The following is a 23,792-nucleotide window of genomic DNA, read 5'->3' on the forward strand; positions in this document are numbered from 1 at the left end:
CTCCCCTCTCCTGGGCCCCACCCTCTCCCCACTTTCCCACCATTCTCCAGAGATGACTTAAAGACAAAATCGAGGTCAGAAGCTGAGAAACCCATACCCATGTCCTCTTCTGGCCCTCCACTCTTCGTCCCCAGCGTCAGTGGGACCTGGTTAAGGCAAAACCCAGGCCATGGAGCTCATGTTTTCTGGTACCCTGGAAGACCCAACTCTACTTAGGACCACTTCTCGCTTCGATATCCTCAATCAATCAATCAATCAATCAATCTCTCTCTGTCTCTCTCCCCCCCCCCCCCCCCCGGCTCTCACACAGCATACAACTAAATTCAAGTTATCTTTTTTTAAAAAAAGCAAAAGAGGAAAGAATCCAATCAACAACAGAGAAAGCCTCGTCCACCCACGCCTGCCTCACTGATTCCACCTCCACTCACTCTCTGGCTTCCGCACTGCCTCCCCACGGGCAGCTCCCCACAGCCCTCCTGTGACCTCCATGATGCCAAATTCCACAGGCTCTTCAGTCCTCACCACCCCATCCTCTCTGGCAACTCATGCATTCCCTCCTCCTGGAGACGCTGTTCCCTGGCCTCACCACCACCTTTCTGCTGGTTTTCTTCCTGCATGCTGGCCTGTGTACAGCCCTCACAGCAGCCAGGCTGGTATCTAAAAGATGTGAGCCAGTTAAGGCTGCTCGTTTTAACTCTCCAATAGTGTCCCATTTAGAATAAGATTCCCAGCCTGAAGCTGGCCCACAGAGTCCAACAACCCTTGCCCCTGAACTGGGCCTTGCCCACCTCTCAGGCCACATCCCACACTCCTGACACCTTCACAAGCCTTTGTCATTGTTCCCCCACCCTCCCCACCCCCAGCCACCAAAGTTTGTTCCCATCAGGGGGCCTCAGCGCTTTGCAGATGCCTCTGTGTTTGGAGTGCTGTTTCCTATATCTCCCTACAACTGGTTTTCCTAGCTGGATGAGAGCTCTATGAGGACAGGCACTTTGTCTATTTTGCCTCCTGCTTTGTCCTAAGCATCTGGAACTGTTCCTGGTACACAGTAAGTACTCCGTGGGCATTTATTAAAGGAATGAATAGGTACGAGATTAAATTCTCAGTATCTGAGGTTACCCTCAAATGGAAACATCTATGAGTCTACAGTTTCAGGAAATATCCATCTGGGACCAATAATGTTTTATCTATATATTCGTTTGAAACTGAGAAAACTTGCACATCATTTGCTACTCCTATCATCTTAACAGTGAAGAAAACTGAGGCCTAGAGACATTAAGGGGGTTGCAGGTCCAGAGACATGTCTCAAGAAAGTATTGCTGTTAAAATGTGCAGTTCTTGGGTTTTCAGTCCATCTCTTAAGAAACCAAGTCAGTCTTCCCCTCAGGAAAAAGAAAAGAGGCAGCAATAAGCGATTTGTTAATATCAGTACTTTTTATCGAGGTAAAAAATGCCTCATAATCAGGCACACCCATGGGCCTTTTTTCACAAAGGCACTAAGATAAGGCAATGTAGGTCCCCCCCCAAAAAAAGACAGCTTTTTGGAGTTGCTGAGGTTGATAACCCTATTTTTATACTTTGGTAATATCAGTGACCTTGGAATTACAAGCTTGGGGTTAAGAACTTAAGGGTTAAGACTCCCTGGAACATTCTGGAAAACCAGCTTTAGAGTCTTCATTGAACTCAAATCTCAGCACTACAGTTAAATGAGTGAGTCAAAAGAACGTAAGTTTAAAGAATTTAACCAGGAGCAGATGTTTCTCTTCACACCACACGGCTTTAACATCCAGTATTCGTGACTTTTTTCCCCCCACCATTCCCTGATTTACATAGGCTTCCAAAGCATTAATGAAATGCACTTTAACAAAATGTTGAGATGGTGCCATTGGGCATTGCTATCCTAGTTTTAACCCTTGGTTAAAAAATACTTTGTGATTCCCATGACTCCAGACCAACAAAAATATAACAGGATCCTAATGACATTTGAAACTCCCATGGTAAACAAGGCAGTTAAACTAAGTACTTGGGGATGGTTTTCATTACAATGTGCTAAAAAAATGAATGTTTTATTGTTCTTTTGTAAATACCCTGGAGAACCCTGGGATGGTTTTTCTGGAAGATGGAAATGATTTGAGAGAGTTTCAGAGCACATGAAGATATGTGATCCCTTTGAGTAACAAATAGGAGATGGGTTTTTTTGGGGGGGAGGGAAGGAGCAGCTTTGCATTAACAGCTAAGGAGAATTATACATTTAAAGATTATCTTCAATATCCAATAACCCTTATATTCAATACTGAATTTATTTCCACTTCTTTCCTTCATTTTTATTTGTTACGTATTCTCAAAGTTCTCTCCCAGTAGAAGAATGAACCAGAAATGAACATAAGCATGTCGGAATTCATGTATGTGGCAGACTGTATTTTCCAAAGATGACCACAACAGTATCTCTTGTTCCACGTGGTCTGCTGGAACCTTGTCATTCCTCTGTCAACAGCTGGAACCCATGTCCCCTTTACTTCAACCACTATGGGTCCTTACGACAGCCCCAACCAATGAGTAGGTGAAAAGGACCCTTATGGGACTTCCAAGGTATAGTCATCAAAATTCCATGAACTTCCACCTTCTTCTCTTGGGATGCCTGCTCTTAGAACCTAGCTGCTGTATTTTGAGGAAGGCTTAGCAGTCTGTGGAGAGGCCTATAGCCAACACCAACTTGCCAGCCATATGAGTGTGCCATCTTGAAAGTAGATCCCCCAGCTACCACCAAACAACCCAGTTGATACCATGTGAAATGGAGATTAGCTGCCTCTGCCAAGTACTGCCCAAGTTGCAGATTTGTGAGCAAAATAAATGACTGCTATTGTTTTAAGCCAATATGTTTTGGGGTGGTTTGTTACACAGCAGTAGACATCTTTTAAAATACAGTAATCATCACTAATCCACACCCATAGGAAATACCAGACTGCAATGATTTTGTAAAGTGTAAAATCTACAATCCTTTATAAAAGATGCAGTTAGCAGCACACTCAAGTACACAGAAATGTAAACAAGGATAACACAAAAGCTCCTAAGGAGTGAGCCTTCAGAGATCTGCTTTAATAAAGAGGTAAGAGCAATTTGTAATTAGCCTCTCAGTTTGTGATGGTGCATCCAAACTGCTGGAACAAGCAAGTACCCCTGAGGTAAATAAACACTGCCCCTGCAGCATAGCTTACATTATTAATTGGTTTAGCAAACCTGTAGGCAAACTTAGGCTTAGTTCTTGTTTATCACAAGTTACAAATGTGCAGAGCATGAATTAATGATGATGCTTTACTATTCAAAAGCGACACAGAATGATGCCCACATTCCCAGGCACCATCAGAGTCAGAAAGGGTCACAGAGACTCCTGTGCTTGAAACTTAAAAAAATATATCCATCTGTGTTATTCTTAAGGCATCATAACGAGAAGCTGTCATTGCCCTCTGGGGACTGTCTTAGAAGTTAGTCAGAGTACACACTATATCTCATTCAAAACGGGAAGTCATTGGAAACAAAATTTCTACACCAACTGAATGATAAATAATTCCATCAAAAAACTATTTCCACCAGGAATATATTTAAACATTTTCTTTTAAAGTTTTTCCATTTCTTCAGGTGTTTTCCATCTGACTTCTACTCCCTGTATCCTCCATATGACAACCTTTTTCTCTCTGAAGAATCTTTCCTTCGAACAGCTCCTTTGACTGCTTTTGCTTTTGCCCAATAACATCCCTACCACCCCATCAATACCATCACGATCACCCTTACAAAGACCATCACTAGTACCGCAGTGAATAACACCTCCATCACCCTCATCCCTAACATCCACACTACCCATCTCCGCCCAGCTACCTTTTCAAAACTAGGAATGCTGCTGGCAGGCTAAGATGTAGATTGGGAAGTAATTAATTAGATGGGAAACCTCAGATTAATTCTATTTTCTCATTATTTCTTATGCTAAATTTATAATAATGAATTACTAAAATACTTGAATCTTTTGTCCAACTTACATATCCTGGGTTACTTGTACAGAATACAGTACCACCCCTGTAATGGTAATATGCCCGTTTTCTCATTCTTTTAAACACATAAGAAGTCAAAAGTGATCCAACAAATGAATCATTTAAAGTTTAGATTTTTCTCACAACAGATTTTTTCCACTGGAGTGTCAGAAGGCAATGTTTATTTTTAACCTTAAGAGGAAAAGAAACTTTGTAAAAATAATAGGCCTTATATTGAGCTCCAATTACAGTTGTTAGTTAAGTGGGAGGACAAAAATAGTTACCAATGAATCAACAAACATTGCCATACTGGATGAAGAACAGAGGTACCCAGAAAAATTCACAAAATGAGGGTATATGGCACCAAAACTCAGCAGACCACTATCATAAACCTGAACTAATCAAATAAGGCTCTTTGATAATGAAGGGGAAGTCATTTAAAAGCTGGATTGACCATAGACTCACAGAGTATCAGAGCTATAGGCAATCCTAGAGATTATCATTTTAGCGCAAAGGTTTTGTTTTACGAGGAAGAAAGCTAAGAATTTCAGAAAGTGAAATGTCCCACCTAACGGCTGCCTAAGTTATTAGGTAGTGGGTTTCTTTTCACTGGAATCAGGAGAGAATTCTGGAGTTGGGTTTAAAGTTCCAGATTCCTCCTTGCGGAGGCAAGTCAGTTTCAGTAATTGAGTATCTCATCTCCAAATGCTTTCTCCCTCCCTGCAGTGCCCTCTAGCCATCTTCAGCCCTGCTGACTCCAGTCCTAATGGGATCTGGCTCTTTGAGTGGGAATTCTCCCAAAGGCAGAAAAGGGGAAAACCTTACGTGGGTTGTAATTCTGTCATACTGATTCTCAAAAACCCTCAGAAAAGATTCTACATAATCACAAGCAATAAAAATGAAACCTTCCAGTGTCGGGGGAAGATACAGCAGGCAGCCTAACTGCCTGCCAGGATACACTCCATTTCTCAGATGAGACACCCACCCTCACATGCCACGATGTTAGTTCAAATTCCCACACTCATTATCTGTGCTGGATCCCAGACAGGAGGTATCACTGAGGGGGGATGTTCAGCACCTCTGAACGCACAGATGGGGAAGTTCAACCTGTGCTGTAACCAGTCAGCTGCCCCATGTGTTCACTGACGGTGCATAATTAACACTCAAAACATGTTCCAGCTCATAAAAAGTTTACATATATAAGTATATATTACATATATATAAAAGTATATATTACTTATACATAAAAGTTATGTGTATATATGTACACAAATACATATATATGCATATATATCTATCATAAATAAAAGTCTGGAAATTTTCCTGGTGATAACAGCAAATTCCATATTTGTAAATTTGTCTGCCGGGACGTATGAAGCATTAACAGGTGATATCCAACCCTCAGAAGTCACTTCCAGGGAGGGTTTTTCAAGTCTCAACCACGCCAAACACTGAAAAAAGCTACTTGGAGTTGTAAGAAAAGAAAATGTGTGAGTCTCATAACCCTCTGTATTTTATCTTCATTGCATCACCTTTCAAAGCATCTGTTCCCATACAATTCTGAGGCCTGCTGGCCTTGGAAACACACAGGCTCTTGCTCTTTCATTCCATAAACATTCACTGAGCACATGCTAAATGACCTATTCTGAGCTCAGCATCAAAAAACAAACAAAGACAAGAAACAATACACACAATAACTAAGTAAAAACAGTAATGTGTCTTAAGAGGTGACAAGAAATGAATTCAGGTAAAAGGAAACTAGAGGAGACTAAAGGGAATCCAAAATACTAGGGTAGGGAGGGACAGGAGGCAAGTTGCTGTTTCAAAGATGGGTGGGAAAGTAGGTGCACTGAGGTAACCTGGAACAAAGATTTGAAGGAGGTGAAGGAGTTAGCCAAGCAGATATCTAGGTACAGATGCACCATAGACGTTATGTTCACTGCCAAGAGACCAATATTCACTAACTACAGCATGAAACTCCAATGCACATAAGCTGGAAAGTGAAATACACCATTTATAAACATTCATACACTTTACAGCCTGGATATAACCTAATGATCTCCTGGATTTTACTCCCTAAAATGTTATTTCTCAAAAATGAGAGAATTGCTCTGACATTTATATACTTTCAAGATCTCTCACAATATAAGGACTCTCTCGGTTACTTTATTTTGAACAGCAAGATGCTTATTGGGGGAAACATATTCATCAAAGCTAGTTTGGGACATTTATTGAAGTAAGCTGATGGACTTTTTTGTTTTGAGATGGAGTCTTGCTTTGTTGTCCAGGCTGTAGTGCAGTGGCACAATCTTGGTTCACTGCAAGCTCCGCCTCTCTGGTTCACACCATTCTCCTGCCTCAGCCTCCCGAGTAACTGGGACTGCAGGCGCCCGCCACCACGGCCAGCTATTTTTTTTTGTATTTTTAGTAGAGATGGGGTTTCACTGTGTTAGCCAGGATCGTCTCGATCTCCTGACCTCATGATCTGCCCACCTCAGTCTCCCAAAGTGCTGGGATTACAGGCATGAGCCACCCTGCCCTGCCGGACTTTTTTTTAAGGAGGAAAATAAATCTAAGAAAAAATTAAAATAATTCCTACAACATGGAAAACAATTCGGGTGCTATAGTAGGCAATCTTCTTAAAGATGGTTTTAAAAAAGCAATGCAGGGCTAGGTATGGTGGCTCATACCTGTAATCCCAGCACTTTGGGAGGCTGGAGTGGGAGGATCACTTGAGGCCAGGAAAGGCATCTGAGACCAACTTGGGTAACATAGCATGACCCCATCTCTATTAAAAAAAATATATATATTTTAAAAACTTGCTGGGTGTGGTGGTGCACACCCGTAGTCCTAGCTACTTGGGAGGCTCAGCAGGGAGGATAGCTTGAACTCAGGGTTTGAAGTTGTAGTGAGCTATAACTACACCATTGCACTCCAGCTTGGACAGCACAGTGAGACCCTGTCGCTTAAAAACAAACAAAAACAAAGCAATGCAGGAATTCTACACACAAATGAACACAAATGAGCCACTGAGACATGAATGAATCTCACAGACACAGTGCTAAGCAAAAGATGCCATTTATGCAAACAGGCGAAGCCACCCTTTGGTGCTAGAAGTTAGATAGAGGTTTCCTTTGGAAGGGGAGTGGGGAATTGTGGGTGTGTCTACAGGAAGGGTTCAGGCTGTTGCTCCTGCTCTATTAATATTTCTTGAGTGTTGGTTACTCAGGTGTGTTCATTTTGTGCTAACTCACTGAGCTGTACACTTATGATTTATGCACTCTCCTGTATTGATGTTATCTTCAATAAGAAGAGGTGTTTTCTATTTTTTTTAAGAGCAATGTGAAGTGTTTCCATTATGGAGATTTCTTATTGACATATGAGCTGAACAAGAAGAAACAACTATCCTAATGTGATGTGAATGAGCACTATGACTCAGGACAGAGTTTACAGAGATAGCATCATTTATGAATTTTAAAAGTGCTGAATCCCAAACAATTTGGAAGAAAGTAAATAGGATGAGCTTGAAACTGTGTTAGATGGCCCTGAAAATCATGCTGGTGATGATAAAGGCACCCAAGTGTAACAATGCATGCAAAAATAGTACAGAAATAAAATTGTTCTGTGAGATAGAAACATAGGGGAAAAGCACCATTTCCAAGTTTATACAATTTATATGACTTAAAATATGCATGTGCAACTCAATTAATATTATAAGCAGAAATTATCTCAAATATATTCCTAAAATGTTATGTGCCAAAGTTGGCCCCAAACTTTTTAAAAATTTTCATGGAAAAAATAGGAGACTGTCTTTTAGATCTTGACATACATGCCTTATATTGCTCTGTGCTCTGCCTCCCCTTATGACTGAGAAGACTCAATCACAAATGCTTTGTGTCAACTTAGAAATTATGAAAAACTGAAAATTGTTTAAATAAATGAATTCTGCAAAAATACACTGTCCAAGATAGTAGCCAGTAGCCACATGTGGCAATCAAGCACTTAAAATACGACTCATAAGACCAAGGAGCTAAATTTTCTTTCTTTCTTTTTTTTTTTTAAAGAGACAGGGTATCACTGTGTTGCCCAGGCTGGCTGGAATGCAGTGGTGTGATCACAGCTCACTGTAACTTTGAACTCCTGGAATCAAGCTATCCATCCCCTCAGCCTCCTGAGTGGCTGGGATTACAGGCATGCACCACCATGCTCAGCTAATTTAATTTTATTTTTGCAGAGACAGGGTCTTGTTATGTTGCCCAGAATGGTCTCAAACTCCTGGCCTTAAGCGATTCTCCTGCCTCTAATTTTAATTTTAAAATGAAAGCAATATGAAATATTTTTCTGTTAAGTACAACTTTACTTTGTAGAATATTTCACTCTAATTATTGAAAAGTAAGCATCCAAATTAAGATGTGATTCAAGTGACACTAGATTTTCAAGACTTCGGCCTCCCAAAATGCTGAGATTACAAGTGTGAAAGTCTGATGTCACTTGAAGCCTTGAAGGAAACCTGTAAAAACTTGTAAAAATTTTTTAAAAAGTAAAATATTTCATTATATGTTGAAAAGATAATATTTTGGATATATTGGGTTAAATAAGACGTATTACTAAAGTTAATTTCACTCTTGTTTTTACTTAACATGACTATTAGATTTAAAATATACATAGATGGTTCACTTTATATTTTATAAGACAGCGTTGCTAAGGAATAAAATGCCATTTTTGATCAGACACCTCAGGGGAGAGATAAAAGAAAGAAAAATCAAACCTGGAAAGACTGATATTTGAAGATCTGATTAACAGTATGGCAGAAAAAGTCCAGGAGTCGGGAGAAATATGAGAAAGCAGAAAGGAAAGGGAGAAACCAGTGCATCTTTTTTAAAATTTTTAGAATTAAAAAATTTTTTTTTTAGAAACAGGATTTTTCTCTGTCACCCAGGCTGGAGTGCAGCAGCATGATCCTCGCTCAGTTAGTGCATCTCTTAAGTGAAAGTGGTCAGATTACCTGGGGCTGATCCAGACAAGGAGAGCAAATTCTATCTACAATTCCACAGCTGTCAACAAATCCAATTGACCTAGTTTTTGCTAGGTGTTAGAAGATTGCTATATGTTATTAAAGACACAAGAAGAATGGCAGAAGTGCTGAGCACATGTCTTTCTAGAGTGAAAAAAAAAGGAGGGAGTTTTTAATTGCTCTGCTCCAAATCTTCCCGCCATTAGAGGTTTCAGTGAGGATTAGAAAACACACAGTTACACCAAATGTCTGGGACAGGAAGATTTGTTTTAACGGAACCAAGAAAATGCAATAAAGTACTAGATTCATTTGAACCTATGGCAATTTGGTACTTTTGGAAACAGCCAGGATTAGTACTCATTTTAAAAAGAGGGCTGAGCACGGTGACTCACACCTATAATCCTAGCACTTTGGGAGGTCAAGGTGGGTGGATGACCTGAGGTCAGGAGTTTGAGACCAACCTGGCCAACATGGTGAAACCCTGTCTCCACTAAAAATACAAAAATTAGCTGGGTGTGGTGGCAGGTGCCTGTAATCCCAGCTACTTGGGAGGCTGAGGCAGGAGAATTGCTTGAACCTGGGAAGCAGAGGTTGCAGTGAACTGAGATTGCGCCATTGCACTCCATAGCCCGGGCGAAAAGAGTGAAACTCCGTCTCAAAAAGCAAAACAAAAAAAGAAAACCTGTCAACAGATGAATGGAGGAAAAATTGTAAGAGGTGTGCGCATGTGTGCGTAATGGAATATTATTCAGCCTTAAAAAATATCTTGCCATTTTCATAATGCTAGTGAAATAAGGCAGACACGAACAGAAAAATAGTGCATGATCTCACTTATATGTGAAATCAAAAAAAAAAAAGAAAACATCAAATACATAGAAACAATAAAACACTGGAACTAGGGCAGAAAGGAATTGGGGAGATGTAAGTCAAAGGGTACGAAATTGAAGATATGCAGGATGAATGAGTCTGGAGATCTAATGCACAGCACCAGGACTACAGTTAATATTTTATTGTATACTGGAAATTTACTGAGAGATTTTAGGCACGCTTACCACAAAAAATGGTAACTATGCAGATATGTTAATTTGCTTAACTATTGTAACCATTTCACTATGTGTATCAAACAGCATGCTGTAAACCTTAAATATGTACAATAAAAATAAAATTTAAAAATAAATAGAAGAGAGAGAAGAAACTGATCCCCCACCCCGCCCGCCCCACTGACTACCTGTGATTTTTTTCCGTGGTTGGTAGGTGGTCAATAGATTCCTCATTGATTTGGTACATTTTCCGAAGTATGTGCTATGGTATAGACAGGTATTTGGTGGGTCTGTCTGTCTGTCTGTCTGTCTCTCTCTCTTTTCTCTCTCCTCTCTCTCTTTTTTTTCCTTTCTTTCTCTCACCTTGAAAAATAGAGCGGTATTTGGAGAGGAGGAAAAGCCAGGGGAAAGTTCTCAGGTCATTTTGAAGAATGCCAAGTTAAATTAAGCAAGGAAGTTTTGCACCTGGGACCTCTTCAGAGCCTTGACTCTTTTAAGAAGCATCATGGGCCGGGTGCGGTGGCTCACACCTGTAAACCCAGAACTTTGGGAGGCTGAGGCGGGTGGATCTTGACGTTAGGAGTTCAAGACCAGCCTGGCCAAAATAATGAAACCCCATCTCTACTAAAAATACAAAAAAAATTAGCTGGGCGTGGTGGCGGGCACCTGTAATCCCAGTTACTCCGGAGGCTGAGGCAGGAGAATGGCTTGAACCCAGGAGGTGGAGGTTGCAGTAAGCCGAGATTGCACCACTGCACTCCAGCCTGGGTGACAGAGCAAGACTATCTCAAAAAAAAGAAGCATCATGACTCTCCAAGAGAGCTGACAATGCACATGGCCTCCGAAACATACTGGATGAGGAACACTCTTACCCAGGAGCATTCCAGGGAGGGTGCAATCAAGAGCCATTGGCTTGGATGGAAAACAAACTCCACATCTTCAGCCCTTTTGGCTTCACTCACAGCCGAAAACAAACACGACTGACTGCTGTGAGCAAGAATGGTTCAGAGACAACAGGGGCCAGAGGCTGCGGGCTGCCCCAGCTCATCCACTGCCAGACTCCTCTGGGACCCATCTCAATAGGGTAGGGACAAGGTAACATCCAGGTGCCCCATGACCACAGCCAGGTCCGGGAGAAGGAGCCGCTCACCCCTCACCCTCAGGAGCTCCCAGGTTGGCCTACAATCAACCCAAAACACCAGGCCTCAGGCCACGTCATGTGAGCCTTGATACCATCAACCTCCTAGCAACAAGCGGAAAGGAGACATCCCCCATCCCCCGCCTCCCTCCCCGTGGCTGGAAACTTGAGATGACAGTGTTATGCCAGGCCCAGTCTCTCCCTGGAACAAGGCATTCCTGCTCACACAGCTGCCACCTCCCCTTGGTTACTACCTTCTGCTTCTCCTCTGGTCATCTGCCTCCTCCACTAGCTCTAGAATAGTTTTACTTCCTTGGATGTAGGGTAATTTCTCTGCAGTGATGGCAAAGGAGTACAGGCCTCACAGCAGCCACAGGCTGTCCACAGAGCCAACAATAGGCCACTTGTCTACTCTGTGCACATTTTTTAGGGATCCCAAGTTGTTATTTCTTTCTGATTTAACTACAAGTCATTTTATTATTATTTCATACGATATGTGCTCCAAATGCTAAAAATTACATAAAATTGCAACGCTTTACATGGGCAAGTTCTAATTCCCTGGTCAGATATTAAAACCAGTTTCTCAATACAAAATTATATTAAGGAGAACAACAAAGATAATTCAGCAAACCCATGAGGAAAAAAACAAGAACATCTTAAAATTTTAAATTAAAAAAAAAAACCTTAGAACTATCCTAGGTCTAAGGCAGAAACACACAAGACCTCTATGGGATAAACAGCAGCAGTTTTTAATTGTACCCCAAAAACATTTTGGATCAGGCCTCACAAAAATACATGCGGCTTCTGTGGAGTTCGCCAGTGACTTCATGGCCACTCCAGCAACGGCTGTTTCTGACATTAGTCTCAGGAGTTAGTTGAAAGGGCCGATAACTCCTCCATCGCTGAAATGCCCTCTTCCTCTGGCCTCCATCCCCCACGCTCGGCAAGTTTCCCTCTGACCTCTCTGGCTACTTACTTTTTCTTTTCTCTGAATGCTGGAATTCCCCTGGGCTCAGCCCTAAGGCCTTTTTCCTTCACACCCTCCCTTCCTTCCTGGGCGATTTCATCCATGATGGTGGTTTCAGTTACCATCTGCCAGCCGGTGTCTCCAGCCCAGACCTCTGCACAGAGCTCCTGAAGCACAGACCTCACAGCCCGTTCTGCAGTCATCCTTATCTCAGCAAAGGGCCCTTAATCCAGCCGCAGAAGCCAAACCAGCCTTGTCCTCTCCCTCTCCACGGTGCCTCATTACCCCATCCAGAAGCAACCCTGGTCGTCTGCCTGGCTCAATATTTCTTAAATCTACCTACCTCTCTGCATCTCCATCAAGACATTCCACCTAAACTAAACGATGATCTCGATCTCTAGTCTCCGAAGAGCTACTCCAGCAGGGTCCTAACCACACCCATTCTTGCCCTCCAAGCCAGTCACTAACCTGCAGCCATTCTGATCTTTCCAAAGTATAAATTTGGAATCATTCTCCAGCTGCTCCTGAAAGTTCACCCTCCAGCAGCTTTGCACTACACTTAGGATAAAGGGCCCCACCCTTGCCTGGCCTGCAGGGCTGTATGGGGGCCCGACTCACTCTCCAGCCTCACCCCACCTCACTCGCCCCCTCTGTCATTTGCAGGCAAGACGCAGTGAACTCCCTTCTGCTCCTCAAGTCAAACGTGCTCCCTCCCACCTTGGCTTTGTCTGAGCTGCTCCAGGAGTCCCCACCATCTCCACCCTCCCTTCCCTGTTGACCCTCAGGTCTTGCTATGTACACTTCATAAAGCACTCCCCCAACACCGCCAGCCTGGGGCAGGCCCCTTGCCATGTTCTACTCGACAGCGCTCACCGATTTGTGATCCTACAGCCCTCGCGTGCCCATCTGCACCGTGTCTGTGCCCTCAGCTAGACTCTAAGTTTCATGTGACCAGGGCATTACCCAGACCGGCTTACTAAAGTATTCCCAACCAGCAAAGATTTGTTCAAAGAAATGTGAACGAAGCCTGACCCACTTGTGCTGGATGGTAGATTCCCGCAGAGGGAGAAAAATGAAGCATAAGAATGTATCTCCTTTTTTGGGGAGTGATTGAGACAAGCGTATGACCCCTTCCCTCCCTCCAGCTTAAATTAACTTCAGCTAACCTCTCTGGACAGAACAGGAAGATCACAGGCCAATAAAAATAGCAAGAGGACAGAGGATCAAGAGAGGCCAGGGTGGGAGAGGAACTTCATAAGAAAACAGCAGCCTTCAGGCAGCAGCTCCTGCATTTTTTCCTCCATTAGAAACATCTAAGCCTGTAACCTTCCTCCTCCCTCCTCTGCCAGCATCAAAGGAGGGGATGCCCATTCCCTTGTGCCCCTCCCATCTCACCCCGCCTGGAAACTGCCTCTTTTATCACCTCTTCTCTCCCAATAACTTTCAGCTTAAAAACATGTTCAAATCTTCCAGGCATGGTGGCTCATGCCTGGAATCCCAGCACTTTGAAAAGCCAAGGAGGGACCAATCGCTTAAGCCCAGGAATTCGAGACCAACCTGGTAAAACCTTGTTGGTTTGAGACCACATGGTGAAATGCTGTCTCTAACAAAATTAGCTGGGCGTGGGAGGCTGAGGTGGGAGGATCATCTGAGCCTGGGTAGGTCGAGGCTGCAGTGAGCTGTTATTGTGCCACTATACTCCAGCCTGGGCAACGGAATAAAGCCATGTTTCAAAAAAAAAAAAAAAAAAAAAAAAAAGACGGGGTGGGGGCTCAAATCTGTTTAAACTGCTCTTCTGTCCTTCTAAACATATTTACTTAAGCCCATGGCGGGAAGTCCTCTGCCTGTTCTACACCATGACAACTGCTCTTGTAAGACTTACCAGTGGCCCCCTCCCACTTGACATCCTCCCGGCTTTTGATACTATTCTCCATGTCTTCTCAAAGCATGCTCTTCCCATGGATTCTGTAATCACACTCTTCTGTTCCTCCCTCTACCTTGGAAAAGTGCTATTTTTCTTTCTCTGGATTCTATCAAAGTATATCTCCGTTATGAATCGGGAGAAAATTGGTCCCTCACCACAGATAGCGTGAGACAAACTGGTCTAGATCTTGCAGTCTTTTTAATAGATCTGTCTGCTTACACTGAAAAACCAAGAAACCTCACGATATAAACTTACCAACTTCTCTAAAATAAAGCCAATTCTGGGTCCATATTTCCACCAGGCATCAGAGAGCAGAGGCTCAGTGGAAGCTACCTCTTGAGATGGGCGTGTACCACTGGATGACCATCCTCACCACCATTCCTGCCTGGTCTCAGGGTTGACACCTCAGACACCCACATCTCTGTTCCTGGCCTCCTTGCAAGTCCCAACCCAACAACCACAGTTGCCTTCTGGAATGTTCCCTGAGTGTCCCCCTGACCCCTCAAGTCTCTATACAACCATCCCTGTTCTCATCACCTCTGCCCCAGGGCTCCTCATGCTGTGTTCTTGGTCCTTACAGATGACCCCATGTCACACCTGAGTCACTCAGGTGTCATCCTTGGCACCTCTCTCCCCTTCAATGACACAAAGGTTTAGTGATTATTCCTCTCTTTCAATGTATCCATTAACTTGATGCTTATGTATTAAGTCCTGAAGATACAACAGTGAGCAGGGCACCCCACTGCCCCCGCAAGCCCTGCGCCAGCCACCAGCTATCTTCCACTCTGAGGACATACTCATTGCTGGGATGACTCTCCATTTTCTGCCTTTACTTCCCCCAACACCCACCCTCCCCAGGGTCATCTGTTTTAAATGTCACTATTCTCTTGGTTTGTGGGTGGGTTCGGGTGCAGCAAGCACAGGAGAGCCTTTTTAACATAATTTTCATTTCACTCTGAATCAGCATCTTACCCTAATTAAAATTAGACTCTCTGCACTGCACTTGTGGAAATGAAGCTCTGAATACTCAACAATCAGCCAGAAAGTAAATGATGAGTCATCTATATAACACAGGCGAAATTTCATCATCCCAGAGGTTTGGGATATTCTGTTTCATTAAAAGGAGCCATTGAGATGTTTACATCTGTCAAGGTGCTTTCTTTAGGTTGAGGCATAAGTAGCATCATTCGGTTTTCTGAAGGACAATGTACTTGGTATAATCCAGGACAGCACACTCGTTGAGTGTGTCCGGCCACCCCTCAACGGTCTTCATTGCAAAGGCTCAATGGGCCAGTGCAAGATGAATCTAGTTCTTAAGTTGATCAGGGAGGTCAGGAGCTCCATCACAAAAGGGAGTCAACCTGGGGAACAGAGCCCAGAGCTGAGGGCCTGAAGGCAAAGGCCCCCATGTCTTGTCTGGACAAGGGCAAAGAGTGTGGTTTTCTCCTGCAGACAGGACGAAGCAATTTCCATCAGCAGAACCTGGGCAGCAAGGCCTGGAGCCCATCCTTCACTGAGGGGACACCTTCGAGGCACTCCAACATCTGACCCCATGTATCCAACATGTGTTACAGCCATTTGCCTCCTATTCTCAACCTCACATCCTGGCTCCGACAACCTCCGCCTCTGTCCACAAAGGGACAAGCTATGCAGGAGAGGTAGCATGGCCAACTGCCCATGAACGTGGCCTCTGGGTCCAACAGGCTGGGTTCATATCCCACTCCCGCCATGCGCAGTTATAACTTTGGGCAAAGTGCATAGCTTCTCTGTGTCTCAGTTTCATCTGTCAAATGAGGATAAGTCTTCACAGGCGAGAGATGAGGGTTAAAGGTAGAGTGGACATGAGCACTTCAGCATAAGATTTGCCTGATACATAAAGAGGATTCCCTCTGCAGAGTAAAATCTTATTTTAAATTTAAATACCATAGAAACACAAATATGGGCCAGCAGCATATGAGAGACAGACACACCCATATTTATTTTTGTTTGTTTTTCTCCTGGTTTTCTGTATTTCTGCCCTGGGGCTCCATGCCATTCCCTACATCTTTACAGTAAACTCACCTGACTCACTGGAGCTCGCCGGACTAGGGCTCTGCTCCACGTAATCAAAGGAAGCCCACCCAGCATAGGCTTCCTTCTCTCTTTGTCCATCCCACACTCAAGCCAGACAGGACTTGGCTCTTCCTCAGCCTTATGCCTTCAGCCTATGCTCCTGTCCACGCCAGCAATAGAGCTGCCTACCTCGCCTCTCAGTCTCCTCCAGTCTCAGTCCCTCACTTTGCAGAGCTCTCTCCGGTCCACCTAGCCAAAGAAACTTCTGGCCACTCTGAAGCCCCTTGGCTGCCCACTCGTGCCTCTCCTATGGAGGATCTAATCCAGGCTCCATCATTTAGCAGTTCCAGCCCCTGGGCAAAGCCCTCTGCCCCTCGAGCTTAGTTTCCTGGTGTCTAGAAGGGAGACTCCACTGTCATTCTGGTCTCTCATATGGAACTTTTGAGAGACCAGAAGCACATGCCAGAAAGTGTGCCCAATGACTGAAAACTTCAAAGTCCTCTCCAAACTGTAGGCCTTTCCCATAGACGCTCTCATGAATGAACAGCAATTTGCAGATGAACACGTAGGCTCTTCATTCTGTGTCACTCTGCTTTACAATCCTCTGGGAGCTCTGAGGAGTGGGAAATTCCAGAGGCCCCCACGGATCTGCCAGCCACACAGTCTCTGGGTGTACCTGATGGGCTGGTTGAGCCCTCCTACCAAAGGAATTCTGGCAGCACCATCACTCTCTCATAGCTTCTCAATTCTTCATCCCTCAAGCATTCGGCTCTAGGACTTAGAAAAAAAATGTCTCCAAGTTTGCCCATAACTCTGCATTTTAAATGTTCTGTTGTCCATAATAACTAATTTCCATAAAGGGCCAGTAGAATGGAGCACAGCAGGACACAACAGGAGAAAACAAAATGCAGTAACGTAGATTTCATTTGACTAGCTAGAGCACTCAGAGAAATTGTCAGACCACATCAAAAGGAATGGAGTCATCATTATCTTTACACAACTCCCTTCACACTCTCTGAAAAGTCATGATGGAGTGGGCCGTAAATTATGGCGTCTTCAGCTAATTTTACATGATACAGACACAGATGACTTTACTTTTCCTAATTGTGAGAAATAATGAAATCTTCCTTCCCTCCTTCTATCCATGTCCTCTATCCAAAGGTTCTGCTAATTTAAAACATTTGGTGGAAAAATAATACTGGGGCATTGTTCTTATAAAAAAATCTAATCACTCTGAGTTTAATTCTAATATGCAGAGAAGAATATGAACCTGTCCTGCATGATGGTACTATGACAAAACGAGTTAATTACCATCTCATCCTAAGATGAATCTACTTGTCATAGGAATAGGAGCCATTATTTCACACAAAATAATGACCCAGATAGAAAGTAATGACTGCATCTAAGGCAACCAATGACACAGCTTCATCTTGACCTAACTGAACGGCAATTAACAAGTGTCACCACTATATATATATAAATACGGCCAAAGCTATTCATTAAATATTTGCAATGAAAAAAACCCACAAATGGTTTTTAGCATTCTTCTTCCTGGGAAGCACCTGTGGTCTTCTACCTGGTGTGATGACAGAAAAATTTACACATGTAAAATTCAGCCATCAGTTGGAATAGCCCTGGGCACTGGAGAAGTACATGGAGTTGTCCTCTGCTCTTTGCACACAGAGGTGGTATTTTCTTTAGAAATTATGGCCAGCAACAGAAAAGAGGAGTAGGGGGAAGGGGGCCCAGTTCCATTATTTTGTCCCACTTCTTGTTGTCATGGCAACTGGACTAGAAACTAAAACCACAGCCAGCAACGACAGCGAGAAATGCTGGGTCTTTCCAAGTCCAGCCCTGTCCACTGACAGACAATGTGGGGGCTAATGGAGGGGCAACCTCAATACACCTGGCTCCTCCAAGGCAGGAATGACCATAAGCCACATTTCTGTTTAGAAGAACACAGATGGAACTCTGGGATAGACATCTGGAGGCACTCCAGGTCAGAAATCTCACTGCTGCCCTGGCGTGCAAGCTGTCCAGTCTGTCTTATTTAAAAACCAAGTGTATAACAGCAGCAGGATGATATGATGGGCTTTAAAGCATATTATTTTCAAAATGTTAAGAACAGAATTCTTATACTGTAAGTATTCACTTAATGTTATCAGTAGGTTCCTGGGAACTGAGACTTTGAGCAAAATGACAAAACCAATTTTCTTTTCAAGGTTAAAACTACACCACATTGAATGAAATTGAGGACCTGCTGTATGCTGTTTCACTAAAAGTCAGTTTCCAAGAACCTACTGACAGTGTTAAGGACTTATTATACAACTACAGAATGAGCAGGTGTCATTTACTTAACGAATTACCTGATGAATCATCAGATACACGTGTGTATACACACATACTCAGTGGGGAAAAAAAGAATACTGGTATAAAAGTTAAAATAAAGTCTGGCTAATGTCCTTCAGGGCATAAAAACCCTAACTTTGAAGGCATTTTCCATTGGACAGATGTACATCTCCACTTGGGTACTACAGAAACGATACCCCAGTAGCCCGCAAATCGGGCTGTTTCCTGAAGAACTGAGACAGGACCACTGTCTCAATGGGTCAGTCATGCAATGATCTAATTTGGTTAAGACAAAGTCACCAACTCATATCAACTCATACGTTTTCTTTCTTTTAAGAGGCTGGGTCTTACTCTGTCACCCAGACTGGAGTGCAGTGGTGCAATCATACCTCACTGTGGTCTCAAACTCCTGGGCTCAAGCAATTCTCCCACCTCTCCAGCCTCTAGAGTAGCTAGGAACATGGTCAAGCACCACCATGCTCGGCTTTTTAAAAAGACTTTTTTTTCTCTTTTTTTCGCAGAGATGGGGGTCTCGCTATGTAGCCCAGTCTAATCTCAAACTCCTGGGCTCAAGCAATCCTTTTGTCTCAACCTCCCAGAGTGTTGGGATTACAGGCTGAGCCACTGTGCCCAGCCTCAAATCACATGTTTTTAAAGAGCATATTTGAGAGTGGGCAGAGCCTCATGCCTTCCTTTTACTTGCTAACCCCTCAAATATTCCAAGCATCTGAGTCTTAATTATAAAACCATTTCTAAAATGATTTTTTCCCAGTATTCAGATCATAGGGTAAATTCTATCTCTAGGATGTCCCTATACAAGTTGATTATTTGCAGCAATCCAAACAAAGATGGCTCTATTTCTATAGAAAGCTACATGAGTTATAAAAACACTTGTGTTCTCAGGCTTATGCATATGTGAACAAAAGCTACTTTCCCCACCCCCCATTTCTTAAATAATAATCTGAATTCTACCAGAGTAGCAAGAGCCTCCCTCATCCTAGTAAAATTACTAGAAATTCTGACCTCAGAGATCATCTGGCTCCTGGTCTATGGCCCATAGACCTACACATGAGCCATACATGAGTGGCTACTCCCAGAGTCCCTGGAGCCTGAACACTCAATACATGTTGAAGGGAGGGTGGCAGCAGGAAAACAAATCTCCTTTAAAGGGACAACCTAATCATTTCACTGTTCTACAAAATTCCTCTCAACGCCTTCCCGCTGCCTTTACAGTCCAGTCCCAGCTGTCTCTGGCCCCTTCTCCCGACCCTCACTCTCCCCCGGTGTTCTTTTGATTCCTCTCGCTCCCTCCTGCCTCAGGCCCCCAGGTACACTGTTCCCTGTTTGGAGGGCTCCCCAGCCTGCCCGAGCACAGCCGCATCCCCAAAGACACCCCGTCATCCTTCCCATCTCGGCTTCAGGTACCTTCTGGATCCCCTTGCTCCTCAGCTCCGGCCACTTCCTGCTGGCAAAACTCACTAGTTCGGCTGTTTTATTCTCCGTATCGCAGCATCTAGTCCTGGCCCAAAGCTGACAGCTGACAATGTTTATTAACAAATTCCCTAATTGGCTGATTGGACCTCAAATCACAATCACCTGTATGGGGTGGGGAATTGTCAATTACTAGGGAACACTGGGTAAGAAAGAACAAGATAAGCATCAAGCAGTGAACTCAGCTCCAGTTTGGGGCTAGGATATTCCTTCTGTGGTAAATATCATATTAAAACTCAAGTAGACCCTACGGTTGGGCACAAAACCTCATATGGCATGAAGAAAGGTTCAAAACCAGACATATTTCTGGGCAGATATGAATTCCCTGCAACTAGGCAGTTTTCCCTGGTATGATCCAATGTGGGTGGCCCAGGACTCTGGCATGCTCCCACACGAGGAAGGGAAGGGGGCTTGCAGCAATGAAGACCCATAGATTAAAGGAAGGTGGGGTCTGGGAAGTTATATTACCTTGAGGGTTTGAAAGGAGTCCTGGCGCTGGCCTGCAGCTCTGTCAGCTGTTAACCCCACTCCAGCTGGAACAGATAGGACCCAGGCTCCTGCACGCCTGGGAAGGAGGGGTTAGCCAGCTTGTTCCAGAGTCAGCTCTGGAGAGGGCTGTTGCCCTGTGGGGCTGCCAAAGGTTTAGGTCACAGCTTTTGCATGGCCTCTCGAGTGTGGCTGATCTGCCCTAAGCCAGCTCCCTGCCTGTTCACTCAGGTGAACACTCGCAAACCTCTTCAATGGTACCCTGACTGCAGCGCTCACCTTCTTAATGAACTCTGGGATGAGTTTCTGGTCTGTCAGGTGGTCTAAGGAGGAACAGCAATCTAATTCCAAGATGTAGCCTTCATTGTGAAGATCAGTTTTCTGAGATCTGAAGAGACAGAAAAACACACACACAAACAGATTAATATCTTGCATAATTTGGAGACAGTCTCACTCTTGTCACCCAGGCTGGAATGCAATGATGCAATCTTGGCTAACTGCAACCCCCAACTCCCAGGTTCAAGCAATTCTCCTGCCTCAGCCTCCCGAATAGCTGGGATTACAGGCGCCCACTACCACGCCTGGCTAATTTTTGTATTTTTAGTAGAGACGGGGTTTCACCATGTTGGACAGGCTGGTCTGGAACTCCTGACCTCAGGTGATCCGCCCGCCTTGGCCTCCCAGAGTGCTGGGATGACAGACGTGAGCCACTGCGCCCAGATGCATATTATTTTTTTTTTTTAAAAAAAGAATCACTGGGTCTTTAATGAAGCCCCAAATTCTTTCCTGAAAGTAATGCCAAAAAGGCACTGATGAAAAATAGTTTATGGAAACTACTCAATTAATACATACAGATCCACATCATAGAAAGACCTCCAAGATGCAGCATCATGTAAAACACATCATTATAGAATGACGGGTTTGGTACAATACAGCTTACATGTTACACACACACATACACACACATACAAATGCTCACTCCAGTAATGTCTATTTCCCATTGGTTTATATCTGCCAGGGCACAGGAAAAGAACAAGCAAGACATACACAGAACCAATAATAGCAGGTACCCCTGGGGAATGGGGAGGGCTTATGTGGGAACTGGGGCTAGGTGATTATGGTATGGGTGTGGGGGTGGTGATCAAAAGTGACTTTAGCCATAATCCCTAATTTTTTTCATTTTTAAATGAAAAGAATATATTCCTATATCACTTAGAAAATTAAAAATTAATTTTAAAAAGACTTTAAAAGGGTTCAACCCCTTTAGAGGGCAATCTGACAAAATCTATCAAAATTAAAGATGCATTAAAGAAAGACTACCAAGCAACTAAAAGAAATTCTGGGAAAACAGTGTGGGTGTAAAGGGCTGTCTGAGGTGAAGGCCTGCGGTCTTGCTGTCAAAGGAGAGGCTTCCCAGCACACCCTGCCATCTCTGCACACAGGGACTGCTTTCCAAAGCGCCACCACACAGACATCCCTGTGATACAGCACAGTTCAAAGCACCACCACACAGACATCCCTGTGATACAGCACAGTTCAAAACTGCACCCATTCAGGAGAGCCAGCAGCAAGAGCTCACTGGGAGGAAATCCCACCACTTCACAGCCATTCACAGGCAGGGCTCCTGTATGACACTCTAGTGGAAGCCACGTGGTTGTCAGAAATTGAAGGGGATTCCTTGGCCCAGCCAGGCATAAGGCAACAAGAGTGGTCCTGCAGCTACGGGCTGGCAGAATGTGCTATCTTTCCTAGGTGGCTTGTGGTATTGGGGAGTGGGAATTAGAGACCAAAGCTCCCAGCTCCTTGTCCAGGGCTCATGTACACAGCTCATCTGCACTGGTGGAGGAGGGAGCAGAGCCCTCCTGGCCCACTTATGAGGCTGCTCTACCGAAGATGGGCCCCTGCAGCCCCTGTGAGAGCAGGGCCCCTGCAGCCCCTGTGAGAGCAGGACTGTCCAGAAAATCCATACAGCAGGTGCTTCCACACTGAACTCCTGAGGTACATGCATCTCACCAGTTTCTAACTGTGTATTTGCTATAACATTTTAAATGAATTTCTAAGATTCTTATACAGCATTAAAAGCAATTAGGCTACCATTAACCATCTGTGTATGATTCACCTTAAATTTAAAAGTGAAAAAAATGAAAGAGGATTTGGTTTTCCTCAACTGTGCCACTGTGATTTGGTAAACAAACTTCAACAGCTTATTTTTATTTTCCTTCTAACATACCCTTCCAAAGGTAGGGCACTGTGGTGCACACATTCAAAATGTAAAAGAATAAACTGATTTCAATCTGGGACAAACTAATTCCAAAAGAATAAACCAATTCTGAACCCTAACCTTTTTGCCTTAATACTTGTCAGAGACTAGACTCATGTTTTAATTTCCTCCCTAAACAAAAGACCTATTACGAGGAACTAAGGCAGATGATTCCAGACTTTTGAAAAAGAAGATTTGGTCAAGACACACTGTCATACGTATCATGTGAGGTCTCAAACAACAAAAATCAGGATGAGGGAAGGGGGTTCTAAAATCTAAAATCCAGCTGCTCTGTTACATGGAAACTAATGTCAGTCTATATGAGGTTATTTAGAAATATCCATAGAGATTTCAAACGAATAGACTAAAAAACTTTTCAAACGAAAAGACCAAGTCGATGCTGTGTCCATTAAGTACAATGTTTATAGGATGAACAAAAGGAAGACAAGTCTGTCTGCAAGCAACTCACAGCCCAGATCGATTCTAGGGAATCATCTTTAGCATAGAATCTAGTAAGTACCATCTTTGGTTCTGGAACAAGAAGTTCTATAACAAGAAAGGAAGCTCTGGTTCATTTAATCAAATAATTAACTCAGTTACATTTGAACTGAAAGGAGCACAGAAGATTAAGAAAAATAGGCATTACAAATTTTTTAGATGAACCATGGAAAATTACATCTCAGCCTATGGTTTCTTGGAAAAGCAAATTTCATGCATATTGGGGAATAGGTGAGCAAGTAATAGGCATTCCCCTGCCTTTGAGAATTAGCTCCTCAATTTGAAATGAAAGGATTATAACACTGAAGAATAACTGAAAGGGACGGGAAGGGGGAAAGATCCCTAAACCCCTTGAGGACAGATGCTGGCTGCCAAGCCTTGAAGTCAGCACTCTGTGATGGTGCAGCTGTGGCCTCACAGAGGAGGAGCTGAAGGCAGAAGGCACAGTCACACAGAAACTCTCTCCTTGCCACTAATCCTATGAAAAACAGCATTAAATTCACTAGCAAAGTCCTTTAGGGCTGCCAGAGGGAGTTTCTGGGCTTCTTGGC

The 23,792-nt window shown here is 43.6% G+C and overlaps 1 protein-coding gene across 1 annotated transcript in view; it reads right to left on the bottom strand.

Moving 5' to 3' along the window:
* Positions 1-23,792, bottom strand: part of RFTN1 (raftlin, lipid raft linker 1) — a 203,248-nt gene that overhangs the window by 72,701 nt on the left and 106,755 nt on the right. The window contains exon 4 of the mRNA XM_011933708.1: positions 20,763-20,871. Coding sequence (XP_011789098.1) covers positions 20,763-20,871 — 109 coding nt within the window. The remainder of the gene's footprint in view (positions 1-20,762; positions 20,872-23,792) is intronic.

The sequence above is a fragment of the Colobus angolensis genome, unplaced genomic scaffold (assembly GCF_000951035.1).
Source record: "Colobus angolensis palliatus isolate OR3802 unplaced genomic scaffold, Cang.pa_1.0 Scaffold129, whole genome shotgun sequence".
Taxonomy (NCBI): domain Eukaryota; kingdom Metazoa; phylum Chordata; class Mammalia; order Primates; family Cercopithecidae; genus Colobus; species Colobus angolensis.